At 37.6% G+C, this 26,066-nt stretch overlaps 3 protein-coding genes and 1 pseudogene across 8 annotated transcripts; 3 read left to right on the top strand and 1 right to left on the bottom strand.

Moving 5' to 3' along the window:
* Positions 1-1,147: 1,147 nt before the first annotated feature.
* Positions 1,148-5,924, top strand: LOC120016499 (annotated as a pseudogene).
* Positions 5,925-8,553: 2,629 nt separating this feature from the next.
* Positions 8,554-11,974, top strand: LOC120017103 (cellulose synthase-like protein G3). The gene is made up of 6 exons (XM_038870174.1): positions 8,554-9,186; positions 9,426-9,575; positions 9,678-9,803; positions 10,032-10,478; positions 10,568-10,915; positions 11,249-11,974. The coding sequence occupies exons 1-6, from the start codon at positions 8,554-8,556 to the stop codon at positions 11,798-11,800; spliced, it is 2,256 nt and encodes a 751-aa protein (XP_038726102.1). The 3' UTR covers positions 11,801-11,974.
* Positions 11,975-15,734: 3,760 nt separating this feature from the next.
* Positions 15,735-19,508, top strand: LOC120017102 (cellulose synthase-like protein G3). Of its 2 annotated transcripts, XM_038870173.1 has the most exons (7): positions 15,735-16,378; positions 17,055-17,204; positions 17,285-17,410; positions 17,640-18,086; positions 18,181-18,540; positions 18,681-19,244; positions 19,343-19,508. In XM_038870173.1, the coding sequence occupies exons 1-6, from the start codon at positions 15,746-15,748 to the stop codon at positions 19,230-19,232; spliced, it is 2,268 nt and encodes a 755-aa protein (XP_038726101.1). In that variant the 5' UTR covers positions 15,735-15,745; the 3' UTR covers positions 19,233-19,244; positions 19,343-19,508. The 2 variants fall into 2 exon arrangements, with proteins under 2 accessions (XP_038726101.1, XP_038726100.1); XM_038870172.1 differs by having other exon boundaries at positions 18,681-19,369.
* On the bottom strand, positions 19,336-26,054 carry LOC120017104 (30S ribosomal protein S6 alpha, chloroplastic-like). Of its 5 annotated transcripts, none has more exons than XR_005472096.1 (5): positions 25,565-26,054; positions 23,977-24,258; positions 23,649-23,800; positions 21,168-21,244; positions 19,760-19,896 (listed from the first exon to the last, which is right to left on the bottom strand). XR_005472096.1 is itself a non-coding variant. In XM_038870178.1 (3 exons), the coding sequence occupies exons 1-3, from the start codon at positions 21,599-21,601 to the stop codon at positions 19,629-19,631; spliced, it is 567 nt and encodes a 188-aa protein (XP_038726106.1). In that variant the 5' UTR covers positions 21,602-22,839; the 3' UTR covers positions 19,336-19,628. The 5 variants fall into 5 exon arrangements, 3 of the variants coding, with proteins under 3 accessions (XP_038726106.1, XP_038726104.1, XP_038726105.1); XR_005472095.1 differs by lacking the exon at positions 19,760-19,896 and adding an exon at positions 19,962-20,025; XM_038870178.1 differs by lacking the exons at positions 23,649-23,800; positions 23,977-24,258; positions 25,565-26,054 and adding an exon at positions 21,380-22,839 and having other exon boundaries at positions 19,336-19,896.
* Between the last annotated feature and the right edge of the window lie 12 nt (positions 26,055-26,066).

Genomic DNA, 26,066 nt, shown 5'->3' with positions numbered 1-26,066 from the left:
GGAGGGTTCCACATCCACAGGGGGCCAGCCAACTAGTATCTTGTCTTTCTTTTTTTTAATTATGGGAAAGGATATTAGGAGGCTTGAACTCGATATTTTTATAAGATACACATATATGAATGACATTGACATCCTGAATTACTCGTGATTCTCAACTAATATTATCTCATCAGTTCTATATGATTTTAGAATTTCATATATTTATGGTAATATATATTTATTATAAATATCATCATAAAATAATTATATTATACTACAACAAAATCACAGCTAGAACCCCATGAAAGAACCCAAAAAATAATAAAATGAGGTAGGTATCCCTCATTTTAGATCAACGGTTGATATCAGGCTTCAGATTAATAAAATACGAAAAGTTTGATGGTTGAAAAGTTTTAATAAACGTTGACTGAGGTGGACCGTTTGATTTGCAAAAAGTAAATCGAACGGTTTATGATCTCTACTGGTTAATAGTCCGGTACCTACTGTACCCGTACCTCCCCTCAATCCAAAATTATTAGGTATAAGGACTAAATGGACACAAAATGTTTGTGGAGATCTCAACATGAATTAATTAACCCACTGGATCATGTCCTAAAATTTCCCAAAAATCACTATAAAGTAGAGATTATTAAAAACAAAATAAAAAAATTTGATCATTTTATATATATATGTTTCTATATCTCTCTCTAGCAAGTTCTACGGAGCGTGAAGTGTGGCCTTTAGAGCAACTCCAATGGACACATTTTCATGTGATTGATTGACATGAAGAATGCATAATAGTTATTAGACTCTCGGATATTCGGATGTAAATTCAAACCATCCATGTGTTTGTTCGCCATAAATTTGATTTTTGTTTTGAATAAATAATATATCATTGAATTTTTTTAGAACAAATACCACATATTTATAATTTTTTAAAAATTAAATATTTTTTTTGACCAATAGACTCCTGACACCTAAAAAATATGAGAGCTCTGTAATTTACAGAATTTACAATTCTCATTTAATAATTTAATGGTTTGGTAAATATGCCACATTACATCATACTTTTTATATTTTCTCCACCATTGAATACTTTTGGAAATTCCAGCCTTCCCTCATCTCTCCTAATCTTGGCATGTGCTCCTCGCTCAGGTTATATAAATGGTAGATCCTCTATAAGCAAAACAACACCGGGAGACAAAAGATAAAAAATAAAATAAAATGGAGCTCCGTTCAAGAGGGCGCACCTCCACCACCACCACCACCACCATCCATGGCAGTCCTACTCTTCACACGGTTAAAACGTTGCGCCGTGCCGCCTTTTACCGCCTCTTTGCTCTCGTTTACATGTGTGGACTCATAGCTCTCTTCTTTCATCACTTGCAAAATCTCTTCCACTCAAGAACCCTACTCTCCTTCTCTTTAACTTCCTCTCTCCTCCTCTCGGATCTCATCCTGACCTTCATGTGGTCCACCACGCAGGCTTCCCGGATGAATCCGGTTCGGCGAAGAGAGTTTCCGGAGAATCTTGAACAAGTGGTGGAAAAAAAAGAGTTTCCTGGTCTTGATGTGTTCATATGCACTGCGGATCCGTATAAGGAGCCACCAATCACGGTGGTTAACACGGTGTTGTCGGTGTTGGCTTATGATTATCCGGCGGAGAAGTTGTCAGTGTATGTTTCGGATGATGGTGGCTCTTCACTTACCCTCTTTGCTTTGGTTGAGGCTTCCAAGTTTGCGAAGCTTTGGTTGGCGTTTTGTAGAGAAAACGACGTCGTTGATAGGAGTCCTGAAGAATATTTTAGGGCATCAAATCATGATTGGTCTTACTCTCATGAGACTAGCAAGATTAAGGTAGGGAGTTCTCTCTAACTACACATGCATATAATTAATGTGAAAGGTAAATAACACTAGAGGCGTCCTGGGGTGGGGCGACATGGGCCGTTGCCAGGCACCCAAATCCCCATAGTCTTATATTTTTTGAAAAAATATATCAGTACTATAACAACCCCAAATCCATTTAAACCTCATTTGGAGAAAATTAACCAAATAACTTATAGTCCATTCAACTTAAAAACAGTTACAGGTTAAGTGGGTTAGTTATGTTGTTTATTAAAAGTGATTTGATGAAAACCATTTATTTCACCAACGTAATTAGTGATTTTGCATGTCAAAATGCCAGAAGAGTCGTATTTAAGTAATATATTACATTTAATCTTTTTTAAGATGGCACCCTTTTAGAGTTCGTCTAGGGCCCCCGAACACTCAGGTACGCCATTGAATGCCACCCGTGCACAATACTACACATTCATCTGTACGTGTATATATAATTAGTACAAATTAAAATATGCAATTTTATACATAAAATAAGTTATCGTAATACTTAAAAAATTAATTCATCTTTATGTGTACGAAGAAAAAAAATCACTGGTTATAGCAACTTGAAATGAGATTTAGATTGTGATGTCGAATAATAAAAAAGTGTGTCGTGCATGTAATATAATTATAAGGGAGAAAAAAAAGAAGAAAAAGCTCACTACGTGATCTTTAGTTTGTTATGAGGATTGTGTCAATGACTACGGTCTTCCATTTATTTATATATCTGTCGTCTCTTTGTCGTCTTCTATATGTACATTTTGCCTTTATTGCTTATTGTGCTCTTTACTATGTCTATATGTTTATGATTATTGTTGATTTGTAGTGACTAGCTAGAAAAATAATAAAAAAGCATCCTCTTATGATTAATTATCATAAATCCACACCCCCTACATACTAACAATATTATTCGCTTTGGGGTTTATTGGTTCTTATGGATACATTGAGTCCACACGACTTTGTTCTTCTCAAGCCTAGCTAGCTACTATAAGTCACAGCCCAACTCACTAAGCTTGAGAAAAATGCCTTGTTGGAGGTTGGGCCTCATCACACAGTAATATTGTCCACTCTAGAGTCTTGATTAACTGACAATTGTGGGATTGGTTATGCCCAACCCAACAAGTAGAGTAGAACACAATATTGTCTGACTATGAATACTAAAATTATCCTCACGAATTTGTCTTTATCATGTGACATTATTGAATGTAAGGGGATGAGATTGACTTTATAAACCATTTGGTTCGGTCTTACCCAACCGATGTCAGATTCTTTCATAACATTGATGTTATTCTATTCAAGGTGAGGATGCGAGGTTTCTTTCTCTGTTCCAAATTTACATCATATCAACAAAAATCATGTTGCATCATCTTATTGCGATAATTAGATTTAGACATTTGGGGTCCAAAGGAGAAAGTAATCTTCCCAAAATACATGATAAGAGATTAGACTATTACTTTGATCTTGTCGTGCACTATCTCTGTCAAACCTAGCTGGTATTTTTGTCTTCATAAAACTGCATGGCAGAGTCTTCAACATGGCCAGTACTTAATTAAACAATGAATAGTGCATAGCTAGCTAGAGCAACAAAGTGCGGAGTCCCAATTGAGTTAGACAAGTATATTTTGAAACTCATGAGATCTGATTATCTGAACCGTTGATTGCTATGATATGTGGCAGATGATGTTCGAGAGCATGAAATCTAAGGTGGAAAAAGTTGTAGAGAGAGGAGTTGTTAGTGATGAGTACATCACCACTGATGAAGAACGTCTGATTTTTGATAAGTGGACGGATGGATTTACCCGTCATGATCATCCAACCGTGATTCAGGTTTACTCTCTCTCTCTCTCTCTATATATTATTACTCTTTCACCTCTTCATGTCCCACACCTGTTCTTACTTTTCCATGCACATGTAGGTATTATTAGAGAATGGCAAGGACAAAGACATCACAGGCCATTCCATGCCAAATCTCATTTATGTCTCTAGAGAAAAAAGGAGAACCTCTCATCACCACTTCAAAGCTGGTGCTCTCAATGCCCTGGTAATCATCTTCATAATTCATAATGCGGAAGACCCAATGTTTTCTTGTTCTTTTTCTTTTTCAGCTATCCCAAATATTGAAATGGATGGACATGATTAATGTGAAATCGTATTAATTTATTTTATTTAATTGTCTCCCATACCTTTTCTTTTTTAAATTTATGGTTGAAACAGCTTCGAGTATCGGCTACCATGACTAATGCTCCGATAGTTCTGACCAACGATTGCGATATGTACTCAAATGATCCTCAAACACCACTCCGAGCCCTATGTTACTTATCGGACCCGAGAATGATCGATTTCCAATTAGGGTATGTGCACTTTCCTCAACGTTTCAAAGGGATCAACAAGGATGATATCTATGGTGGTGAGAACAAGCGTCTTTTTCTCATTAATATGATAGGAACGGATGGGCTACAAGGCCCGAATTGTGTTGGAACAGGAGTGTTTTTTTCCTGCTGGGCTTTTTTTGGAGGTCCATCCACATTTGTGTCCCCAGAAATTTCAGAATTGTGCCCAGCCCATATGGTCGACAAGCCCATATAGTCCCAAGAAATTTTGGCCTTGGCCTATCATGTAGGTGGCTCCAATTATGAGAATAATACCAATTGGGGCTCAAAGGTAGGCCCATATTTTTTTCATCGTTATTCATCATTATCATCAAAGCCTTTATCTGAAAAGTTTGGGATCGATTACATGATTTTATGAGAATATCGACGAGAATTCACTTTGTCTATTCATTTTATTCATCATTATTATTATGTTGGGCCTGCTAATTTTTTTGATCCAAATTGAATTTGCAGATGGGATTTAGATATGGGTCACTGGTTGAGGACTACCACACTGGTTATAAGTTGCATTGCCAGGGCTGGAAATCCATACTATGCAACCCTGATAGGGCAGCATTTTATGGGGATGCCCCTATTAGCTTAATTGACAGTCTGAATCAAAACAAAAGATGGGCCATTGGGCTTCTTGAAGTAGCCTTCTCTAAATATAGCCCAATTACCTATGGTGCTCAAGTTATGGGCCCTCTCATGGGCCTAGCTTACTCACACAATGGATTTTGGTCCACTTGGTCTGTCCCAATCACAACATATGCCTTCCTGCCACAGCTTACACTCCTAAACGGAGTTTCAATCTTACCAAAGGTATATTCTACATTTTATATTTTTTTACACTATTTCAATCATATCTTAATAGATCCAAATATGTGTAGAATCAGTTCTTGAAAAACCCAAATCAAAAATTGCCTCAATTTGTACTGGGAATGAATAGAATGTTTTGCAGGTCTCGGAACCATATTGGTTTTTCTTGTATGTTTTTCTCTGTCTAGGGGGCTACGGACAAGATTTGCTTGACTTCATGTTAGAGGGCTCAACGGTGCACCGGTGGTGGAGTGATCAGAGGATATGGATTATAAGAGGGCTCTCATCTCACTTGTTTGGACTAATTGAGTTCTTATCCAGACACATTGTGAGTTCGACACTTAGTTTCAATGTGACTAGTAAAGTAGTTGATGATGAACAAAGCAAAAGATATCACCAAGGGATTTTTGAGTTTGGTGTTGCATCACCCATCTTTGTTCCAATAGTTATGGCAGCAATAATCAATTTCGCCGCTTTTCTGCACGGACTGGTTCAAGTTCTTAGATGGAGAGAAATGGAGGGACTAGTTATGCAGATGTTCCTATCAGGATTTGTGATGCTCAATTGTTGGCCAGTCTATGAAGGCATGGTGTTGAGGAGTGACAAAGGGAAGATGCATACAAGAGTGACTGCCATTGCAACAATTATGGCATTTGCATTATATGCATCAACTTCTCTCATTTTCAAGGAGTAATGGCTTGAGAGGTTTTAGGGTGTTTTCGTGAAATGAAACTTTTGATGTTTTGCGTTTCATGTATTAAGATTAGAATCCATTAGACTCAGATATATTGTATGATTTCCAGTACCAAAAATGAGCATAGATTCCCTTAGATGCAGTTTCAACAAAGGGAGAAGAATCATTTTGGACCCTGAATTTTAACAAATGAGTCGATTAAGCGTAGAACTTCATTTCAGGTTAAACAAATCCCCTAAACTTTGATGGAACCTTTCCCTCTCCCAGGGGAGAAGCTACATGCAAGTGCTCAAAAAATTTTAGTTAGTGCTAAGTACATAGTAATTTTAAAAAATACCCTCTTGAATTTTCAATTTAGACCCCATTGTTACAAAAAATTATGCTCAAATGTTTGAAACAACAACACACTGTGACAATTATTACTTATTCTATTTTATAAACTTTGGATTTTTAGTGTTACTTTTCATACTTTCAATGATATAATTAATAGACAATCCCAAAAAAATTCCTGGGGTGCTGCCCCCAAACCCCCGTTTAGCTCTGTCGCCTTGACATAAAATCTAGTGTCCACCCCAACGACCCCCTCCTAGTATATCCTGGCTTCGCCCCTGGCCTCTCCATGTCTTGTGGTGGTGGTTCCTTTTGTTTGATTATTTGTGGTAGTAGGCTTTGCTTTATTTATGTAGTGTGGAGGATGTTTTGAGGGTGGGGAGGCATTGCTGCAGCAATCCGGCTAATCGATAGCTTGTTTTTTGGAGCTAACCACCAAAGTGGATCGTAAAAGTTGACTGGGTTTAAGTGGCCCTAGCTATATGTAGTTCCAGCCTTGCAGGTTGCGGCAGTTGTTATCCAGATTAGTGGTGCACTTGTGGATGATACATAATGGGGCATTTATGTGGTGGGCTTGAACTGCAGGATTATATATATAATACTAGACAATAACGTACTGGGTCGTCTGCTTCAGAGTGGGACATAGGCTGCCATTTGTGATTTAATCAATTCGAAGGGTAGAAGGGAAAATCGTAAGGATATGCCATATGGGTTTTCTAGTCTAGAGTAAAAAATTGGTTAATACAACTGACCAATGTTTCAATTTCATCATTGCAAGTCAAATTGTTCTATATTAATCACCGACACTATAATTTTTTTTTTGTCTTTTATGGAATATTGTTTTTAATCTTTATAGATATTAAGGAAGAAAACTTATTTAGGTGTCATTATTCGAACAAAACGTTTAATTCAATGACTTATCTCTAATTTTCCCATATTATACTACAACATAATCATAGGTAGACCCCATGAAAGAACCCAAAATCGATAAAATCAATTAAGGATTCCCATTTTAGGACAGAATTTATCATGTAAGATGAGGTTCAATGTGAGAATATCTTCGATGAGTTTCTTGTTAAAAAAAAAGGTACTATAAGCGTGTATTATGATATCCCTTTAATCACTAATTGATTCAACTAGACTTTTTCTATGTTTGTATCATAATTTCACAGTGGATTTTTCTTTTTCATCGATCAAAACCTCACACAAAATTATTCATGTTAATTTTTCCTTAAAATTAATGGAGGAGGCAAGTGATAATTGATTGAGACATTTTATAAAGTACTCACATGTATATCATTCTGTGAACCATCTCTTCTTTGAATACAAATTGTGTTAAGATGTTGTTCCAACAGTATATCTACTAGCTCTATTTTCCATAAATGATTTTATTATTTGTTCAAGTTCAAATAGCACAATTAGGAGGAATTAGGAATTATCTCGAAGTCATGGGTTCGACTCTTTTCACGATATGGCGATCCCATTTCGTGTACTGTTATGTGTTAATAAACATAATTTGTGAGTTATTGTGCAAGCCGGTGCATGAATTTAGCTAGTCCACTCTGAAGTACTATTATAAAAATCTTCCTATATGATTTTTTTTAATGTTATTCATATAAATTAATTATGATCATACGTACGATTGCATGCATTATGATTTATGAATCTCCTGCATATTTGGTCGTCTTACATACCTCCCTCGAATCAATGATTGCTCTCTCTTTCTAGTTTCTACCCATATACAGAATTATCATTTATTTACAGATATAGATGGGGACTGGAGAGAAATCCTAGTCTTGGCACGTGCTCCTCGCATAGCTTATAAAAATGTTAAGGGCAAATGCAATGAGAAACAACTTACTGGGCCAACATTTTTGTTGTCCCGGTCCCACCTCTATTACACAAAAAATCAAGTCAAACACGTATTCTAATACAGCCACATCAGCAAAACACAAATTTCTATACACTTTTTCTTCCCACACACTTTCTCTTTCCACACAACCCAACAACATTCCATTCCTCCATATTATCCACAACAAAACTACACAAAAACATCAAATATCAATACATCCACATCAGCAAAACACTTATCCCAATACAGCCACATAAGCAAAACACATTTTACAATACAGCCACATCAGCAAAAGACAACATCTTTGTTGGCCCAATACCAATTCACCATTGCATTTGCCCTAACCATTCATGATAGTCTGCCCATAAATCTTTATGGGGTCAGATCATATGGAATTGAAAGGTTTTAATTTTGATTCCCACTGAGAGCAATATTCTTGTCACTTAACGTTAAGCTTTAACTCAACTTATCATGTCGTTAGGAAAAAAATTTATGTGGGTCAGACGACTCGAGTTTAGATGTTCAAAAGATAACTTATATGATGTGGTTAGAAGTTTTTTTTAAAAAAAATTGTGATATAAATGTTAGATCCTCTATAAGCAATACAACCGTTAGAAAAAAGATTAAAAACAATGGAGCTCCATCCAAGAGGGCGCACCTCCACCACCACAGCCACCCCCATCCACGGCAGCCCTCCTCTTCACACGCTCAAACCGTTGCGCCGTGCCGCCTTTTACCGCCTCTTTGCTCTTGTTTACATGTGTGGACTCATAGCTCTTTTTTTTCATCACACACAAAATCTCTTCCACTCAAAAACCCTATTCTCCATCTCTTTATCTTTCTCTCTCCTCCTCTCGGATCTCATCCTGACCTTCATGTGGGCCACCACACAGGCTTCCCGGATGAATCCGGTTCGGCGCAGAGAGTTTCCGGAGAATCTTGAACAATTGGTAAAAAAAAAAGAGTTTCCTAGTCTTGATGTGTTCATATGCACGGCGGATCCGTACAAGGAGCCGCCAATCACGGTGGTTAACACGGTGTTGTCGGTGTTGTCTTATGACTATCCGGCGGAGAAGTTGTCGGTGTATGTTTCGGACGATGGTGGTTCTTCACTTACCCTCTTCGCTTTTGTCGAGGCTTCCAAGTTTGCAAAGCATTGGTTAGCTTTTTGTAGAGAAAATGACCTCGTTGATAGGAGTCCTGAAGAATATTTCAGGGCATCAAATCATGATTGGTCTCACTCTTCCGAGACTAACAAGATTAAGGTATGGAACTCTCTCCAACACTACATTGATGCATATAATTAGCGTAAAAGGTAAATTACACCCGTGCAGAAACTACATGTTGGCCTCATACATGCATATAATTAGTACAGATTAAAATATGCTAGTTTTAATATATAAAATAAGTTATCATGATATTTGAATTAAAAAAATCACGGGGTTTAGCTAACTTGAAATGAGATTTAGATTGTGATGTCGAACAAAAAATATACATGTGGCAGATGATGTTCGAGAGCATGAAATCTAAGGTGGAAAACGTTGTAGAGAGCGGAGTTGTTAGTGATGAGTACATCACCACTGATGGAGAACGTCTGATTTTTGACAAGTGGACGGACGGATTTACCCGTCATGATCATCCAGCTGTGATTCAGGTCTACTCTCTATTATTATTAGTATTCTTTCACCTCTTCATGACCCACAACTGTTCTTATGTATTATTTTTCTGACTTGTCCATGAGTCATTGAACATGTAGGTCTTATTAGAGAATGACAAGGACAAAGACATCACAGGCCATTCCATGCCAAATCTCATTTATCTCTCTAGAGAAAAAAGGAGAACCTCACATCACCACTTCAAAGCTGGTGCTCTCAATGCCCTGGTAATCATCTCCATAATTTATAATGCTAAAGATGATCCGGTGTTTTTTTTCGGGTTATCCTAAACGTTGAAATGAACGCATATGATTAATGTGAAATCGTGCGCTTCCATCTTAGTATTTGAGATAACTATGAAAAAAAACATTGAGACCTGTAAAGTTGTTGAATATAGATATATCAATTTATTTATTTAATTGTTTCCATACCATTTTTTTTTCTTGTTGAAACAGCTTCGAGTATCGGCTACCATGACTAATGCTCCAATGGTTCTGACCAACGATTGCGATATGTACTCGAATGATCCTCAAACACCACTCCGAGCCCTATGCTATTTATTGGACCCGAGAATGATCGACTCTCAATTAGGGTTCATTCAATTCCCTCAACGTTTCAAAGGGATTAACAAGGATGATATCTATGGTTGTGAGCACAAACGCCTTTACCACATTAATATGATAGGAATGGATGGGCTACGAGGCCCAAATTTTCTAGGATCAGGAGGGTTTTTCTTTCGCAGGGCTTTGTTTGGAGGCCCATCCACATTTGTGTCCCCAGAAATTTCAGAATTGTGCCCGACCCATGTCGTCGACAAGCCCATCCAGTCCCAAGAAATTTTGGCCTTGGCCCATCATGTAGCCGGGTCCAATTATGAGAACAACACCAATTGGGGCTCAAAGGTAGGCCCATACTTTTATTCATCATTATTATTAATAGCATAATTATTAATTGGGCTGGCTAATTTACTGGGTCCAAATTGAATTTGCAGATGGGATTTAGATATGGGTCATTGGCTGAGGACTACAATACTGGTTATAAGTTGCATTGCGAGGGTTGGAAGTCCATAGTGTGCAATCCTCGTAGGGTATCATTTTATGGGGATGCCCCCATTAGCTTGATTGATAGTCTGAATCAAAACAAAAGATGGGCCATTGGGCTTCTTGAAGTGGCCTTCTCTAAATATAGCCCAATAACCTATGGTGCTCGAGCTATGGGCCCTCTCATGGGCCTAGCTTACTCACAATATGGATTTTGGTCCATTTGGTCTATTCCAATCACAACATATGCCTTCCTGCCACAGCTTGCTCTCCTAAACGGAGTTTCAATCTTACCAAAGGTATGCTACATGCCTACATTTTTTGCTCTGTTTGAATCATATCTTAATAGATCCCAATATATGTGGAACGAAAATGATAAAGATTTCAACAGTTGGACGCACAGAATCCAAGTAAATTCGTAGGCTCCATATCTCCACATGATGCACATGAAATCTTGTGCGTACAACTAAGGAACTAGTATAACTGGAATACGAGTTGCTGGGATAAGATGTACAATCCTTTCTTGAAAAACCCAAATAAAAAAATTGCCTTAAAATGACAACACAAACTCTTTTGAAATTTGAAATCATAGGTTCTTAATTTGTACTGAGAATGAATGAAATGTTTTACAGGTCTCGGAACCATATTGGTTTTTCGTGTATGTTTTTCTTTGTCTAGGAGGCTATGGACAAGATTTGATTGACTTCATATTAGAGGGCTCAACGGTGTACCGGTGGTGGAGTGATCAGAGGATTTGGATTATAAGAGGGCTTTCATCTTACATGTTTGGACTAATTGAGTTCTTATCCAGACACATTGTGAGTTCCACAATTAATTTCAATGTGACTAGTAAAGTAGTTGATGATGAACAAAGCAAACGATATGACCAAGGGATTTTTGAGTTTGGTGTTGCATCACCCATCTTTGTTCCAATAGTTATGGCAGCAATGATCAATTTCGCCGCGTTTGCGCATGGACTGGTTCAAGTTCTTAGATGGAGAGACATGGAGGGGCTAGTTATGCAGATGTTCCTATCAGGATTTCTGATGCTGAATTGTTGGCCAATCTATGAAGCCATGGTGTTGAGGAGTGACAAAGGGAAGATTCATTCAAAAGTGACTGCCATTGCAGCAATTATGGCATTTGCATTATATGCATCAACTTCTCTCATTTTCAAGGAGTAATGACTTGAGAGGTTTTAGGGTGCTTTCCTAAGATGAAACTTTTGATGTTTTTCGTTTCATGTACTAAGGTTAGAATCCATTAGACTCATAATAAGTTGTATGACTTTCAGTAGTAAAAATGGGCGTAGATTTCCTCAGATGCAGTTTCAACAAAGGGAGAAGAACCATTTTGGCTCCTGAATTTTAACAAATGAATCAATTAAGCCCCTGAACTTTGATGAATACCATCCGTTAGCCCTTTGTCATGTTTTCCTTCCTAAATCCCTGATGTGGCTCAGATACAGTTGAAAACTCTAATTGAATTGGAACTGTTTTATTTTTTCTCTACATGTCGTTTGGTGGTGGTTCCTTTTGTTTGATTATTTATGGTAGTAGGCTGTGCTTTATTTATGTAGTGTGGAGGATGTTTTGAGGGTGGGCAGGCATTGCAGCAATCTGGCTAATCGATGGCTTGTTTTTTAGAGCTAACTACCAAAGTGGATCCTAAAAGTTGACTGGGTTTAAATGGCCCTAGCTATATGTAGTTCCAGCCTTGCAAGTTGAGGCAGTTGTCGTCCAGATTAGTGGTGCACTTGTGGATGATACATAATGGGGCCTTTATGTGGTGGATTTGGTCTGCAGGATTATATATAATAGACAATAACGTACTGGGCTGTCTACTTCAGAGTGGGACGTAGCCTGGTCTTGTGATTTGGTCAATTCGACGAGTAGAAGGGATATCTAGCCGTCTAGGGCTCTCCAGATTGTGATTTTCATGACAGTAACCCTAAAAAAATTCCAAATGTTCATACCTCTCGAAAGACATGGACATCTAGGGCTCTCCTATGGCTTAAGCTGACTCCACAACTAGTGGAGTATTATATAAGTCATTTTTGTCCAATTAAATGATCCAGCTTTGATCACTCTTAGTCATGACCTAAGCTGCTGTTGTAGAAGAATGGAGACGCCTTACTTCATAGGATTGCTACTATCGAATGAATGACTTCAAGTCTGCTCTCCCATTATTGAAATATTCGAATGGCTGTCAATGAAAGTCAGGCACGTGCATTGGAGTTTTTAGATACTTGTGGTTTTGTTGTTTTGCTGATTGATTTTTGATATTGATATGCATGATATGGTCTTAATTTGCAGTTCCACTTCCACAGCCTTAGCTTCTGGGAGGGCTCCACTGCGAGCCAACTAGTATCTTGTCCTATATGATTTTAGACTTCCATATATTATAGGGGATTTACACCGGACCAGTCAAATAGAAGTGTCAGAGCACCATGACCAATCCCCATGCATCATTCACCATTGTCAGTTACTGATTCCACCATAATTTGACCTTGAAGCCGAGACTAACTGTGAAGAAAACAGTCAGATCCAACAGTTGGAGACAACGCCACCATAAGCAACCACCATGAAAGTGTTCCCCAGATTTAGACGCACCATCTCCATTCATTGGTTGGCCGGAATAGTCATTGGAGGAGGACGATCCGATTTGGAAATCAAATGAGGAAGATGAGAACGCTTTTGTCAATAAAACAAATGTTTATATTTTTTTTTATCCTTTATAGACCTTAAGTAACAAAACTTATTTAAGTTTCATTATTCCAAAACTTTTAATTTCGTACTTATCTCTAATTTTCCCATGAATATATTATACTAATCACACGTAGACCCATGAAAGAACCCAAAATGGATAAAAATCAGTAAAGTATTCCCATTTTAAAACATTAAAATGGAAACACACTGGAATCAATAGCTAGGATAGAAATTCTCAAAATCAACGGTTGATGTCAGAACATGTGCCTCACTAAATTATCCTGTTGATATCCCTTCAGTCTTCAGATTAATAAAATACGAAAAGTTGACAAAAATTATTAGGGTATACGGACTAAAGGGCCACAAATGTTTGTGGAGAATGGAGATCTCAACCTGAATTAATTAATCCCACTAAATCATGCTCTACACTTTCCCAAAAATAACGATTAGGTAGAGATTATTAAAAGCAAAAAAAAAATGAACATTTTATATATAGGTTTCTATCTCTCTCTAGAGAGTGCTTAGGCGTGCGGCGTGCGGTGTGGCCGTGTAGAACAGGATTTTCCATGTAGAATGAGGTTGAATATGACAATATCGTCAATGAGTTTCTTGTTACAAAAAAGTACTATAAGCGTGTATTATCCCTTTAATCACTGATTGATTTGATTCGATTTTTTCTATGTTCGTATCATAATTTCATAGTGGATTATTCTTTTTGATCAATCAATATCTCACACGAAATTATTCATCTTTGGTCTTTGAAATTATTGGGGGAGTCGTGGAGGCACATGATAATTGATTGAGACATTTTGTAAAGTGCTCATATGTATATCATTCTGTGAACCATCTCTTCTTTGAATACAAGTTGTGTTAAGATGTTGGTCCAACAGTATATCTACTAGCTCTATCGATTAGGAGGAATTAAGACTTATTTCAAAGTTGTGGGTTCGATTCTTTTTTAGGATCCTATTCATGAAATGTTATATGTTAATAAACATATATAATTTGTGAGTTATTACATATATCCATGAATTTAGCAAATCCACCCTGAACTACTTATTATAAAAATCTTCCATATGTATACTTTTTTTTAATGATTCTCATAAATTAGTTGTGATCATACGTACGATTGCATGCATTATGATTTATGAATCTCCTGGATATTTGGTCCTCTCTCACAATTCAGCACTTGTATTCTTCAATTTAATAATCTTCAATTATAGGGAGTCTTGCCCAGTTTTGTCACCCATACCTCCTCGAATCAATTATTGCTCTCTCTCTTACAGATATATAGATGGGGACTGGAGAGAAATCCCAGTCTTGGCACGTGCTCCTCGCATAGCTTATAAAAATATTAAATATTAACCATTCATGTCTCCTGGTAAATCTTTCTGAGGTCAGATCATACGGATTCGGAAGGTTTTGATTTCGATTCTCATTGGAAGCAACATTATTGTGGCTAAGGGTTGAGCTTTAGTTCAACTTATCATATCGTTAGGTGAGAAATTTTTGTACGCAAAGGTCTAACTTGCACATGATTCATCTCTGAGCTCCGTCTGAAGCTTCGTCTCCGCCCCTTATGGATTATTTGAGAGTTTCATGCCATTTTTTAGTGATTTTTCATCCCGATTTTTGTTGTATTCGAACTAAATATACTCATACTCACCACGTGACCTATAGATCTTATTATTTTCCTTCGATTTGTCATCATATCATTATTTTCGGCATTTTCTGTGGTGATTTTCGTGATTTTTTAGGATATGCAGACTGCAGGTGATATGTTATCTGTCTTGCCAAATGTTATTTGTCTTGTTAAAATGTTATCTGTCTTTAATGAAATGTTATATGTTTGAAGTTTCGAAACAGATAACATATCAAAACAGATCCGAAACAGATATTATATCTGCAGATTCAAATATGATTTGAGAAGAAAAAAAAAAGAGTTTGAAAAAGCAATAAAACCTCATAGGTGATGTGCGTTGGTCCGTGCAGTTGATTGAGGGCGTTGATAGTCAACGGCGTTAGCCATATCGACCGGATCTAGCTCTTTTTCAAACGGTGATTGGATTTCACGAAGTTTTTTCCGCGACTCAAGTGATAATCGACTATGAGTGATGGCTGAGCTTTGATTGAGCTAACTTAGAGCTTTATTTCGATAGTTGGCTCGTTGAAAACGATGGACGGACGGCCAACTTCCGATATGGTGGAGCAAGGAAGGAGGAGGAAGAGGAAGAAGAAGGAGGAAATGTATTTTTGTAAGTTTGTAGGTTTTATCATTTTTTCTAAAGTTTTTTTTAGATTATCCTTGTTTGAATGCAACTTTTAGTTTTTGTGCTTATGGGTAAAAACCCCTAAAAAAAATTTATATAAATGCTTGATCCTCTATAAGCAATACAACCGTAAGAAAAAAGATCAAAAAAAATGGAGCTCCATCCAAGAGGGCGCACCTCCACCCCCACAGCCACCCCCATCCACGGCAGCCCTCCTCTTCACACGCTCAAGCCGTTGCGCCGCGCAGCCTTTTACCGTCTCTTTGCTCTAGTTTACATGTGTGGACTCGTAGCTCTTTTTTTTCATCACACGCAAAATCTCCTCCACTCAAAAACCCTACTCTCCATCTCTTTATCTTTCTCTCTCCTCTTCTCGGATCTCATCTTGACCTTCATGTGGGCCACCACACAGGCTTCCCGGATGAATCCAGTTCGGCGCAGAGAGTTTCCGGAGAATGTTGAACAAGTGGTGGAAAAAAAAGAGTTTCCTGGTCTTGATGTGTTCATATGCACGGCGGATCCGTACAAAGAGCCGCCAATCACGGTGGTTAACACGGTGTTATCGGTGTTGTCTTATGACTATCCGGCGGAGAAGTTGTCAGTGTATGTTTCGGATGACGGTGGTTCTTCACTTACCCTCTTTGCTTTCGTCGAGGCTTCCAAGTTTGCGAAGCATTGGTTACCGTTTTGCAGAGAAAACGACATCGTTGATAGGAGTCCTGAAGAGTATTTCAGGGCATCAAATCATGATTGGTCTTACTCTTCTGAGGTTGGCAAGATTAAGGTATGGAGCTCTCTCTTACTACACACGCATATGGTTATTAATTAGTGTAAAAGGTAAATAACATCTGTGCATAATGTTACGGTTTAAAAATTAATTCATCTTTATACGTGCATGATGGTTTTAGCAAACTTGAAATTAGATATAGATTGTGATGTCGAGCCAAAAATATTTATTTTAAATGCATAATAAAAAGTGTGTTATATATGCATAGTAATATAACTATAAGAAAATTAATAATATCTTTACTACATTTCTTCTGTTTGCTAAAAATTTTTCGACTCTTTGTCGTCTTCTATATATATATATATAAAGAATACTTTGGGACCATTATTGACTTGTAGTGTGTAACTAGAAATATATAAAAAGCATCCTTATCATCATATGGGGAGGGGGGGGGGGGGGGGTCATTCAATTCAAGGTGAGGATGCGAAGTCTCTTTCTCTGTTCCAAATTTACATCATGCTAAGATGCAAACGGCATTAGTTCTGTTTATATATAGAGACATAGCAACAAAAATCATGTTGCATCATCTTATTGCGACGTAATTAGCTATAGACATTATTCGGGGTTCAAAGGAGAAAGTAGTCTTCCCAAAATACATGATAAGATTAGACTGTTACTTTGATCTTATCGTGCACTATTTCTCTGAACCGTTGATTGCTATGATATGTGGCAGATGATGTTCGAGAGCATGAAATCTAAGGTGGAAAACGTTGTAGAGAGAGGAGCTGTTAGTGATGAGTACATCACCACTGATGAAGAACGCCTGATTTTTGACAAGTGGACGGATGGATTTACCCGTCATGATCATCCAGCTGTGATTCAGGTCTACCCTCTACTACTAGTATTATTCTTTCACCTCTTTATACAAAGATTTCTCACTTGTCCATGACATTGAACATGTAGGTCTTATTAGAAAATGGCAAGGACAAAGACATCACAGACCATTCCATGCCAAATCTAACTTATCTCTCTAGAGAAAAAAGGAGAACCTCACATCACCACTTCAAAGCTGGTGCTCTCAATGCCCTGGTAATCATCTCCATAATTCATAATGCTAAAGACGGCCCAATGTGTTTTTAGCTATCTCAAATGTTCAAATGGACGCACGTGATTCATGTGAGATCGTGCACTTCCATCTTAGTATTTGAAATAGCTGAGACAAAAAATATTGGGTCCCGTAAGACTATTTGAATATATATATATATCAATTTATTTATTTAATTGTCTCCCATATCATTTTTTCTTCTTGTTGAAACAGCTTCGAGTATCGGCTACCATGACTAATGCTCCGATAGTTCTGACCAATGATTGCGATATGTACTCCAATGATCCCCATACACCACGTCGAGCCCTATGTTACTTATTGGACCCTAGAATGATCGATTCTCAATTAGGGTTCATTCAATTCCCTCAACGTTTCAAAGGGATCAACAAGGATGATATCTATGGTTGTGAGCACAAACACCTTTTCCACATTAATATGATCGGAATGGATGGACTACGAGGCCCGAATTTTGTTGGATCAGGAGGCTTTTTCTTTCGTCGGGCTTTGTTTGGAGGCCCATCCACATTTGTGTCCCCAGAAATTCCAAAATTGTGCCCGACCCATATCGTCGACAAGCCCATCCAGTCCCAAGAAATTTTGGCCTTGGCCCATCATGTAGCTGGCTCCAATTATGAGAACAACACCAATTGGGGCTCAAAGGTAGACCCATATTTTTATTCATCATTATTATTTATTAACAGCATAATTATTATATTGGGCCTTCTAATTTTTTGGATCCAAATTGAATTTGCAGATGGGATTTAGATATGGGTCACTAGTTGAGGACTACCACACTGGTTATAAGTTGCATTGCGAGGGCTGGAAATCCATACTATGCAATCCTGATAGGGCAGCATTTTATGGGGATGCCCCTATTAGCTTGATTGATAGTCTGAATCAAAACAAAAGATGGGCCATTGGGCTTCTTGAAGTAGCCTTCTCTAAATATAGCCCAATAACTTATGGTGCTCGATCTATGGGCCCTCTCACAGGCCCTCTCATGGGCCTAGCTTACTCACAATATGGATTTTGGTCCATTTGGTCTATTCCAATCACAACATATGCCTTCCTGCCACAACTTGCTCTCCTCAACGGAGTTTCAATCTTACCAAAGGTATACGCTTCATTTACATTTTTGCTCAGTTTGAATCATATGATATCTTAATAGATCACAATATATGTAGAATCATTTCTTGAGAACCCAAATCACAAATTGCCACAATTTGTACTGAGAATGAATGAAATGTTTTGCAGGTCTCGGAACCATATTGGTTTTTCCTGTATGTTTTTCTTTGTGTAGGGGGCTATGTACAAGATTTACTTGACTTCATATTAGAGGGCTCAACGGTGCACCGGTGGTGGAGTGATCAGAGGATTTGGATTATAAGAGGGCTTTCATCTTACTTGTTTGGACTAATTGAGTTCTTATCTAGACACATTGTGAGTTCCACACTTAGTTTCAATGTGACTAGTAAAGTAGTTGATGATGAACAAAGTAAAAGATATGACCAAGGGATCTTTGAGTTTGGGGTTGCATCACCCATGTTTGTTCCTCTAGTTATGGCAGCAATGATCAATTTCGTTGCGTTTGTGCACGGACTGGTTCAAGTTCTTAGATGGAGAGACATGGAGGGACTAGTTATGCAGATGTTCATATCAGGGTTTGTGATGCTGAATTGCTGGCCAATCTATGAAGCCATGGTGCTGAGGAGTGACAAAGGGAAAATGCCTACAAAAGTGACTGCCACTGCAGCAATTCTGGCATTTGCATTATATGCATCAACTTCTCTCATTTTCAAGGAGTAACGGCTTTGAGAGGTTTTAGGCTGCTTTCCTTGGATGAAAATTTCAATATTTTTCATTTCATGTATTAAGGTTAGAATCCATTAGACTCGCATAAATTGTATGATTTCCAGGAGCAAAAATGGGCATGGATTCCCTCAGATGCAGTTTCAACAAATTACACGGAAAAGAAAAAGAACTCTTGGAAGGTCTCTTCTACCTTCACTGTAATCTATTGCCAATGTTACAAACCTGGTTTGTAGCCATTGATCAAATAACAGGGAAAACTCGATGAAATGATTTATGTACTCTAGCAGAAAGTCCTATATATATAGTTCAAATTTCTCAGATGGGGCAACCCACCTGTAACTCACATTTGCATTTGTTAATCCCAGAACTTGATGTACACAAGAATTTTCTTCATGAAGAACTAGAGATTCTTGATTTGGATGCCTGTACACATTCTGTTGAACTTGATGAACTTTCTATTTGTATTACCACATGTTCGTTTGATAACTCGGCAGAATTTGAGCTATCACGAACCTCTTCCTCTTGTCGATTCTCTGATTGCTGTTGTTGCTCTTGTGATGAGATGTTCTGGTTTAGGTTATCTTGTTGGGGTAGCAGAACTACACTGAGAGGGGGCGGTGCCGGGTTGAGAAGTTTAATGGTGGGGATCACAGAACACCTACAAAGTGGGCAAGTTGAGTTGGAATGCAGCCAGTTGTGTATGCAATCAGAATGAAACACATGTTTGCATGAGGGCACTTGAAGCAACTCCTCTTTCAGCTCAAATTCTCCCAAACAAACACAACATCTGTACAAAGATTCATACTCTTCATAAATCAGCTATAAAAGTAATTGACCATGAAAAAAAAAAACTGGTTCTTGCTCAAGAGAGTGATGGTAGGATTCTGAAAACAATGCAACGTTTATATATTCTAATAAAAAAAACTAAGTGGGAAAGAAATAGAAAGTTAGTAGGTTTTCTGTAACTACAAATCATGTTTCAACACCTAAAAAGAATGATAGATAACCGTCTCAGACAGTACTAGGCATTCTTGGAGTCAATAATTACCTTTCTTTTTCTCCTTAAGTTCTCGTCTTTAGCGGTTCTTATAATTTACTTAACCTTGATAAGACCATGATGGTTTGCAGAAGTGTGTTGCAGAACAAATGTTCTCTTGCTACTTTCCTAATATGCTGATAGTTCTTTGAGCTTTGTTTTAAGCGGTGCAAATTTTGTCAATTCTAGAACCTGATTCCTTTGTATTTCAATTGAGACCGTTTAATATGTGTCTATGCAGAACAGAACAACCAGGAAAGTGACAGAAAATGTCGCATAACCAACAAAGAAATCCACGAGGGGCCAAAATCGCCGTAAGTATAGAACCTCAATAGGAAAAAAGAGAATTGCAGATGACAGCACCTCTTAGAACCAACTTTACCGAGAATTTTTTTTCGCAAAGAATCCTGAAACCCAAGTGTACCAAATTGTGTATTCAACTTTATTCACAATAGTTTGCAGCCCTTGAATTAAAGATGTTCTTTTTGGGGGTATTCCACTATCTTATGATAAAAGTGCTTTTTGAGAATTGACATATGGTTGTTACCATAGAGGCATAGATTCTTACTGGCATGTGATGTGGAGTAAGATATAGAATTTCTTCTCAAGGACAGGTGTTCAGGACATCAATCCTGATTCCTTACAAGATGACTATATATAAATTTAAGAGATTGTCCCTTCCATGATATGATGATATGCATGTCTTATCAATGACTACATGTTAGTGTGCAGTAATGTAGAAACTTATCAGTAGTCAGTTTCAAAGTGTGGCTGTGCCGGTCAAGCATATGGTTGTAGGGCATATGATTGATTAAGGAACTCAATAAATCATTCAATTATCAAAATCACAGCATAAATTCACTCTTTGAAATCAATCACATGAAAGAACTTACTGTGATTCTCTTGTCCTTGTTTCTTCATCACATAAGATACTTGGTAACTTGTTCTTGAGCTCCCCCTTCAAACCCACCTGAAAAATTTATAGACACAAAAAATATAAGTCCATCTAGTATTGCAATACCAAGCTATTATTTTTAACTTGTGAAATCCAAACATGGAATCTCAATGTGTGTGAATGTGAGAGAGAGAGGGAGAGAGGATTTACAGAGACTACATATGGAGTGCCTTCATTGGAACTTCTTGGAAGTATTGGTGGAGGTGAAGAAGAGAGTGTTGAAGCCCTCCTCTTGAGGTAGAACAAGTAGAACAACAAGAAGAGGATGATAGAGAAGAGAATTGGAATTGAGAATATGAAAGCCTGGTAAAGTTTGAGTTGAAGAGCTTGAGGGTAAAGATGTGAAGGTGTTGGAGTTGGAGGTAAAGCCATCAAAGGTTGAGCAAAATCCAGCTTCTATTTAGTATGAGTTGAACCAAGGTGATCATAGGAGAAGTAAAAATGGTTTCCTGAATCTATTTATAAACAGAAGAAAGAGAAAAAAAGGAGGTTCTTAAAGGATCAATGCTCTTAGATTGAGTCAAGGGACATATTAACTACAGTAACCCTACTATTAAAAATAGCAGCAGAGCAAAAGGCTGTTGAGTATAAATATGGTTACTTATTCTCATCTATCTTTATGTGGGACATGCCCATGACACCTCCACTCACTCCAAGCACTGAATCCCATTTGTGTTTTTTTCACAGGCATAAATACAAACACCAATTGTGCACTCTATAAATGCTAGACAGTACTAAGTACTAATTATAAGAATGATGAACTCAATTGTTGAATTAGAAAAACAACAGTAGAAATGATTGGTCTGGTAAGCAATGATTGGTTCAACAAATTCTTATTAGTTAACTACAGCAATAGCTAACCATCCAACTACAAGGCAATAAATATTTTTTGGCTTAGGTAACTCTTGCTTAAGCAAGATTAAGTGGATGGTAGGTAGGTGAATAAGTTGCTAGCCTTTGACAGTGAAATCATTGGAGAGTTAGTGAGGTGGGTTTTGTTGGTTCAACTCAATTTCTACTAATTGACACTTATCTAACTTAAACAAGAGCCTTTGCTCATTTAAAAGCAACTTAAACAAGAGCCTTTTCACTTTTCAGCGGTAGAAAAAGGAGTAATGTACTACTCAAGTGTTAAGAAAGGCCAGAGCTTTTTGTGGACAAAAAAAGCAAAAAGAACCATATTCTTCAAGAAAAAGAATGAATTCTTTGGTTATTATAAAGTGGTAGTGTTTAGGCTTTGAATCCTTTATATCATTACATAAACACTAGGTCTACCTGGATATATGCTTACATTGCGGGTATATAGTTCAAAAAGGCATAACCAAAATGTCTTTTATTTTATATCCCCATTAATATCAATAATCTTACTTAACACCGAGGTTTGATTTATCGATATCATAATCAAACAGCTATCCTTGAGTGGAATTCTTAGCTAAACACAAATATCTTGGGTTTGCATAATTGCATGAATTGAGATCCACCTTCACCTTCTTTCTTTCTTCAATTCACTTTTCTTGCACTTTTTATAATCCAGTCCACACAATCGAGCATATGACCCAGTATTAGAGTTGTAGTAGGGACGCAACTGAAATATTACAATAAAATTTGCATACATCCAGCCTGTCCCGGCTTAGTGCAATTAGTACTCTAAAATATTAATTCTTATTTCTAGGATTGTAGTTTGATGTGGGCATGTCTATTTCTTTTGGATTGACAAGATCTCACTGTTGGTGGTGGATCATGAGGATAGCTCCCTCTCACACAAAGTGGGTAGGAGATAAGATCAGAAAACATGCAACATGCACTACTAAACCAGATCCTCTAGATATTTTTTTTAATAAAAAAACAACCCTTTTTGTTTAACTGAAAACAAAGTGCTCTCACTTTCATAATTTCACTTCATAGAATTCCATGAAACATGTTTTATACTGTTGTGACTCTAATATAATTGGCAGAGATTAACAGAGGACAACTTTTTATGATTTAACTATGATTTTAATGGGCGTGGTTTCCAGGTTAGTGCTCTCTAAGTGCTCTGTCAAACAGACATAAAGATCAGAAACCATGACCCTAATTTTTAATAAATTTAATTTTCGAGTGTCCTATGATAGTGAAATTGTGGTAAGTTTTGAGAATTGCAAAAAACCTTTCCTTTATGCATGCATTGTAATGTCAGCAAGATCTACTTTTATATGTGCAAACTAAATAATAAACTATTTCAATAGGATTCAATGTTACTAAGTTCTTGAAAAAACATCAAAAAAAATTTATGTGAGAAAACAAAAACAATGATGCATAAAAGGTTATGATTCAGCTTTGCACTGTGGGTTCATGGACTCCATTAGCTACCTCAGCCTATGAAATCTGGTTGTTTAAGTATGACAGTTCTCTTAGCATTCATGAATAAGAATTGTCTCACCTGGAATTGTCAGCACAAACACAATTTCCCAATCCAGAAGGATATCTGCATTTCCTCCTTTTACTTGTCTTTCTTTTGAATCACTTCCTGAATCATCAAAGAAATCGAATATATCTTCTTTTGAAGCTATGCTACATAGCTAGCATCAAAGACTGCAGAAAGCAAAACAACCTGTTTTCAAATGCGTCATAATAGGGTTCTGGAACTTCTATTAAGAGAATAAATTAAAAGAATACAATCCTGTTACAATATAGAAATTACACATGGGTAGTGGAATTGAAAAAGATTCATATAATACGTAACTACGTCGCCAATGAAACTCCTTTACCTAACTTTGCTCTCCGGGCTACAAAGAAAAAATCAAGCTACATCAGTATTTCCTGTGTTTGATTTTGAAACTGGATGATCGAACAACATCATCATCAGCTTTCAGAGTTTCCTCAAGTGCTGAAAGGGACTCAGGTCTTGTGAAGTAGGTAAAGAGGAGGTAGATGCCATCCAAGTAAGTGTTAGACTCCCCAGCTTTGTTTCTCTTCTTGATGGTATAGGCGAGCGGGATGACCCCTCTGTTGAATACTTCTACATACATTCCACCCCCGGTAACAAGCAACTGCAAGATGACCAAAGTTAGCCTCAAAAACAAACTAACAACAACGGTAGCAAAGTTCTTTAATATTATAACCATACCTTGCACGCAAATTTTCCTTGACCCGTTGGCAATATCAGTATTCTAGTTTCATTAATAAAAGTACATTTCATTCAACTAGAGGATGTTAAGGTGGGAAAATATTCTTCTAATGGCATTTTCACGATAATGGGCCAACAAAAGATTCATACCATGGATTTCTAGGTCCTTGTTGTCGAAAACCAAGATTGTGAATCGACAAATAGGCAAATCATGAACTGTATTGATGCCAGAAGGAACATAACAGAAGTTTGTGTTTTTTTTTTGTCCAATGGAAAACACAGCAGAACATTCTTACCTATTTGGAATTTATAATTATTAGGACCCATAAACAAAAGAGCAACAATACAAGGACGTATAGCATCATAAGTTATGCTCAACTATAAATCTGTGGACAACTAAACAAAGCAATTCTATGAGTCATGCAAGAACCGCACAGAGTCTCCTCCATTGGGTCAATGTGATCACTAAAACAAAATGAATGGCAATTGGGCTAATTTCCCAGTTCTCTAGCTCCTCTAATGCTCATTTGATGCTAGTGCCAATCCATAACAGCTTAACATGTGGCAGTCGCAAACTCGCAATCCCAAATTTTCTATCCTCCATTTGATAAGGAAGCAAATCACCCAAAAAAGGCACAACACCAAATATTTCATGACTACAAAAGTAATTCAGGGTTGTAGTTCACCGCTTGAGTTTTGGCCAAATTCAAGTACAGCTGGTATAAGCTCCAAGCTCATTCAAACCAGCATCTATTAAACCTGCATCCCATTTAGTTGAGTTCGCCGACTCTTTGTGTGCATATGGTCTTGTCTAGTCTCACAAGGTCTTATTGAATCGAGTTCCATAAGAATGGAGCTTGATCAAGCTTGGGTTCTACAGCGGCCAGATTACTTAGCAGCAAACAATTATCTCCTAACCTATCTTTGTTTCAAGCCATGAAATTTCTTCTACAAATTACTAGTACATCACCAAAAATATTCCCCATCTGTTTAGTAAATGAACTGTCCAACGCATCATTTCAAATGCCATGAATGAAAGACAAAAATGCCAGCGCCACCCAAAAAACTGAAGCAGCTCCCCAAAACCCCACGACTACATCACGATTAACAAACACTAAATAGCCAATTCTTTCTGGGGTTTGAATTCGTAAATACCAATGAAATCAAAAACTATAACCTTGTGAAAGAAAAAGAGCGGGTAGAGACGGGAACTTTAGGACGATTATTACCTCCTCGTACTTCTGGGTGAGGAAGAGGCGCTCCTCCTCGGCCATGTCAGGTCTCAGAACAGCCATGGTCTCGTATCGTCGAAGACCCACTGGGCACGGAATCTCCTCCTTGTCTTCCACGACCGTGATGCCTGACCCGGGAGGAGATGTTGGGTCGTCGCCTGAACCGAATGTACCTTCGAATAATGAGTCCGAGAATTCAAAATTTTGGACCTTGATCGTGGATAGACCATTCTCGCTGCTCTGTTTTCTTTGCAGGAAGAGAGATTTGGGACTCGAACTCGAAGGGAACAGTTTGAGGCTATGAGTGAAGGATAGAAGCGGCGGAGATGGGATTTTGGAATGATTCTTGGTACAAAAGAGGGAATTTGAAGAATGGGTCTGTGTTGATGTAAACGAAGACGATGCCATTGTCGTTTGATCTCGAGCTCTTCCTGTTGCTGGGGAGTGAAAAGGAAGCGAAGCGGTTAATAGATAAGGGCGGTTGTACGCATCCCAGCGC

Source organism: Tripterygium wilfordii, chromosome 15 (genome assembly GCF_013401445.1).
Source record: "Tripterygium wilfordii isolate XIE 37 chromosome 15, ASM1340144v1, whole genome shotgun sequence".
Lineage (NCBI taxonomy): Eukaryota > Viridiplantae > Streptophyta > Magnoliopsida > Celastrales > Celastraceae > Tripterygium > Tripterygium wilfordii.
Note: the sequence above shows the minus strand (reverse complement) of the source record. Positions and strands in the feature narration are given on the sequence as shown.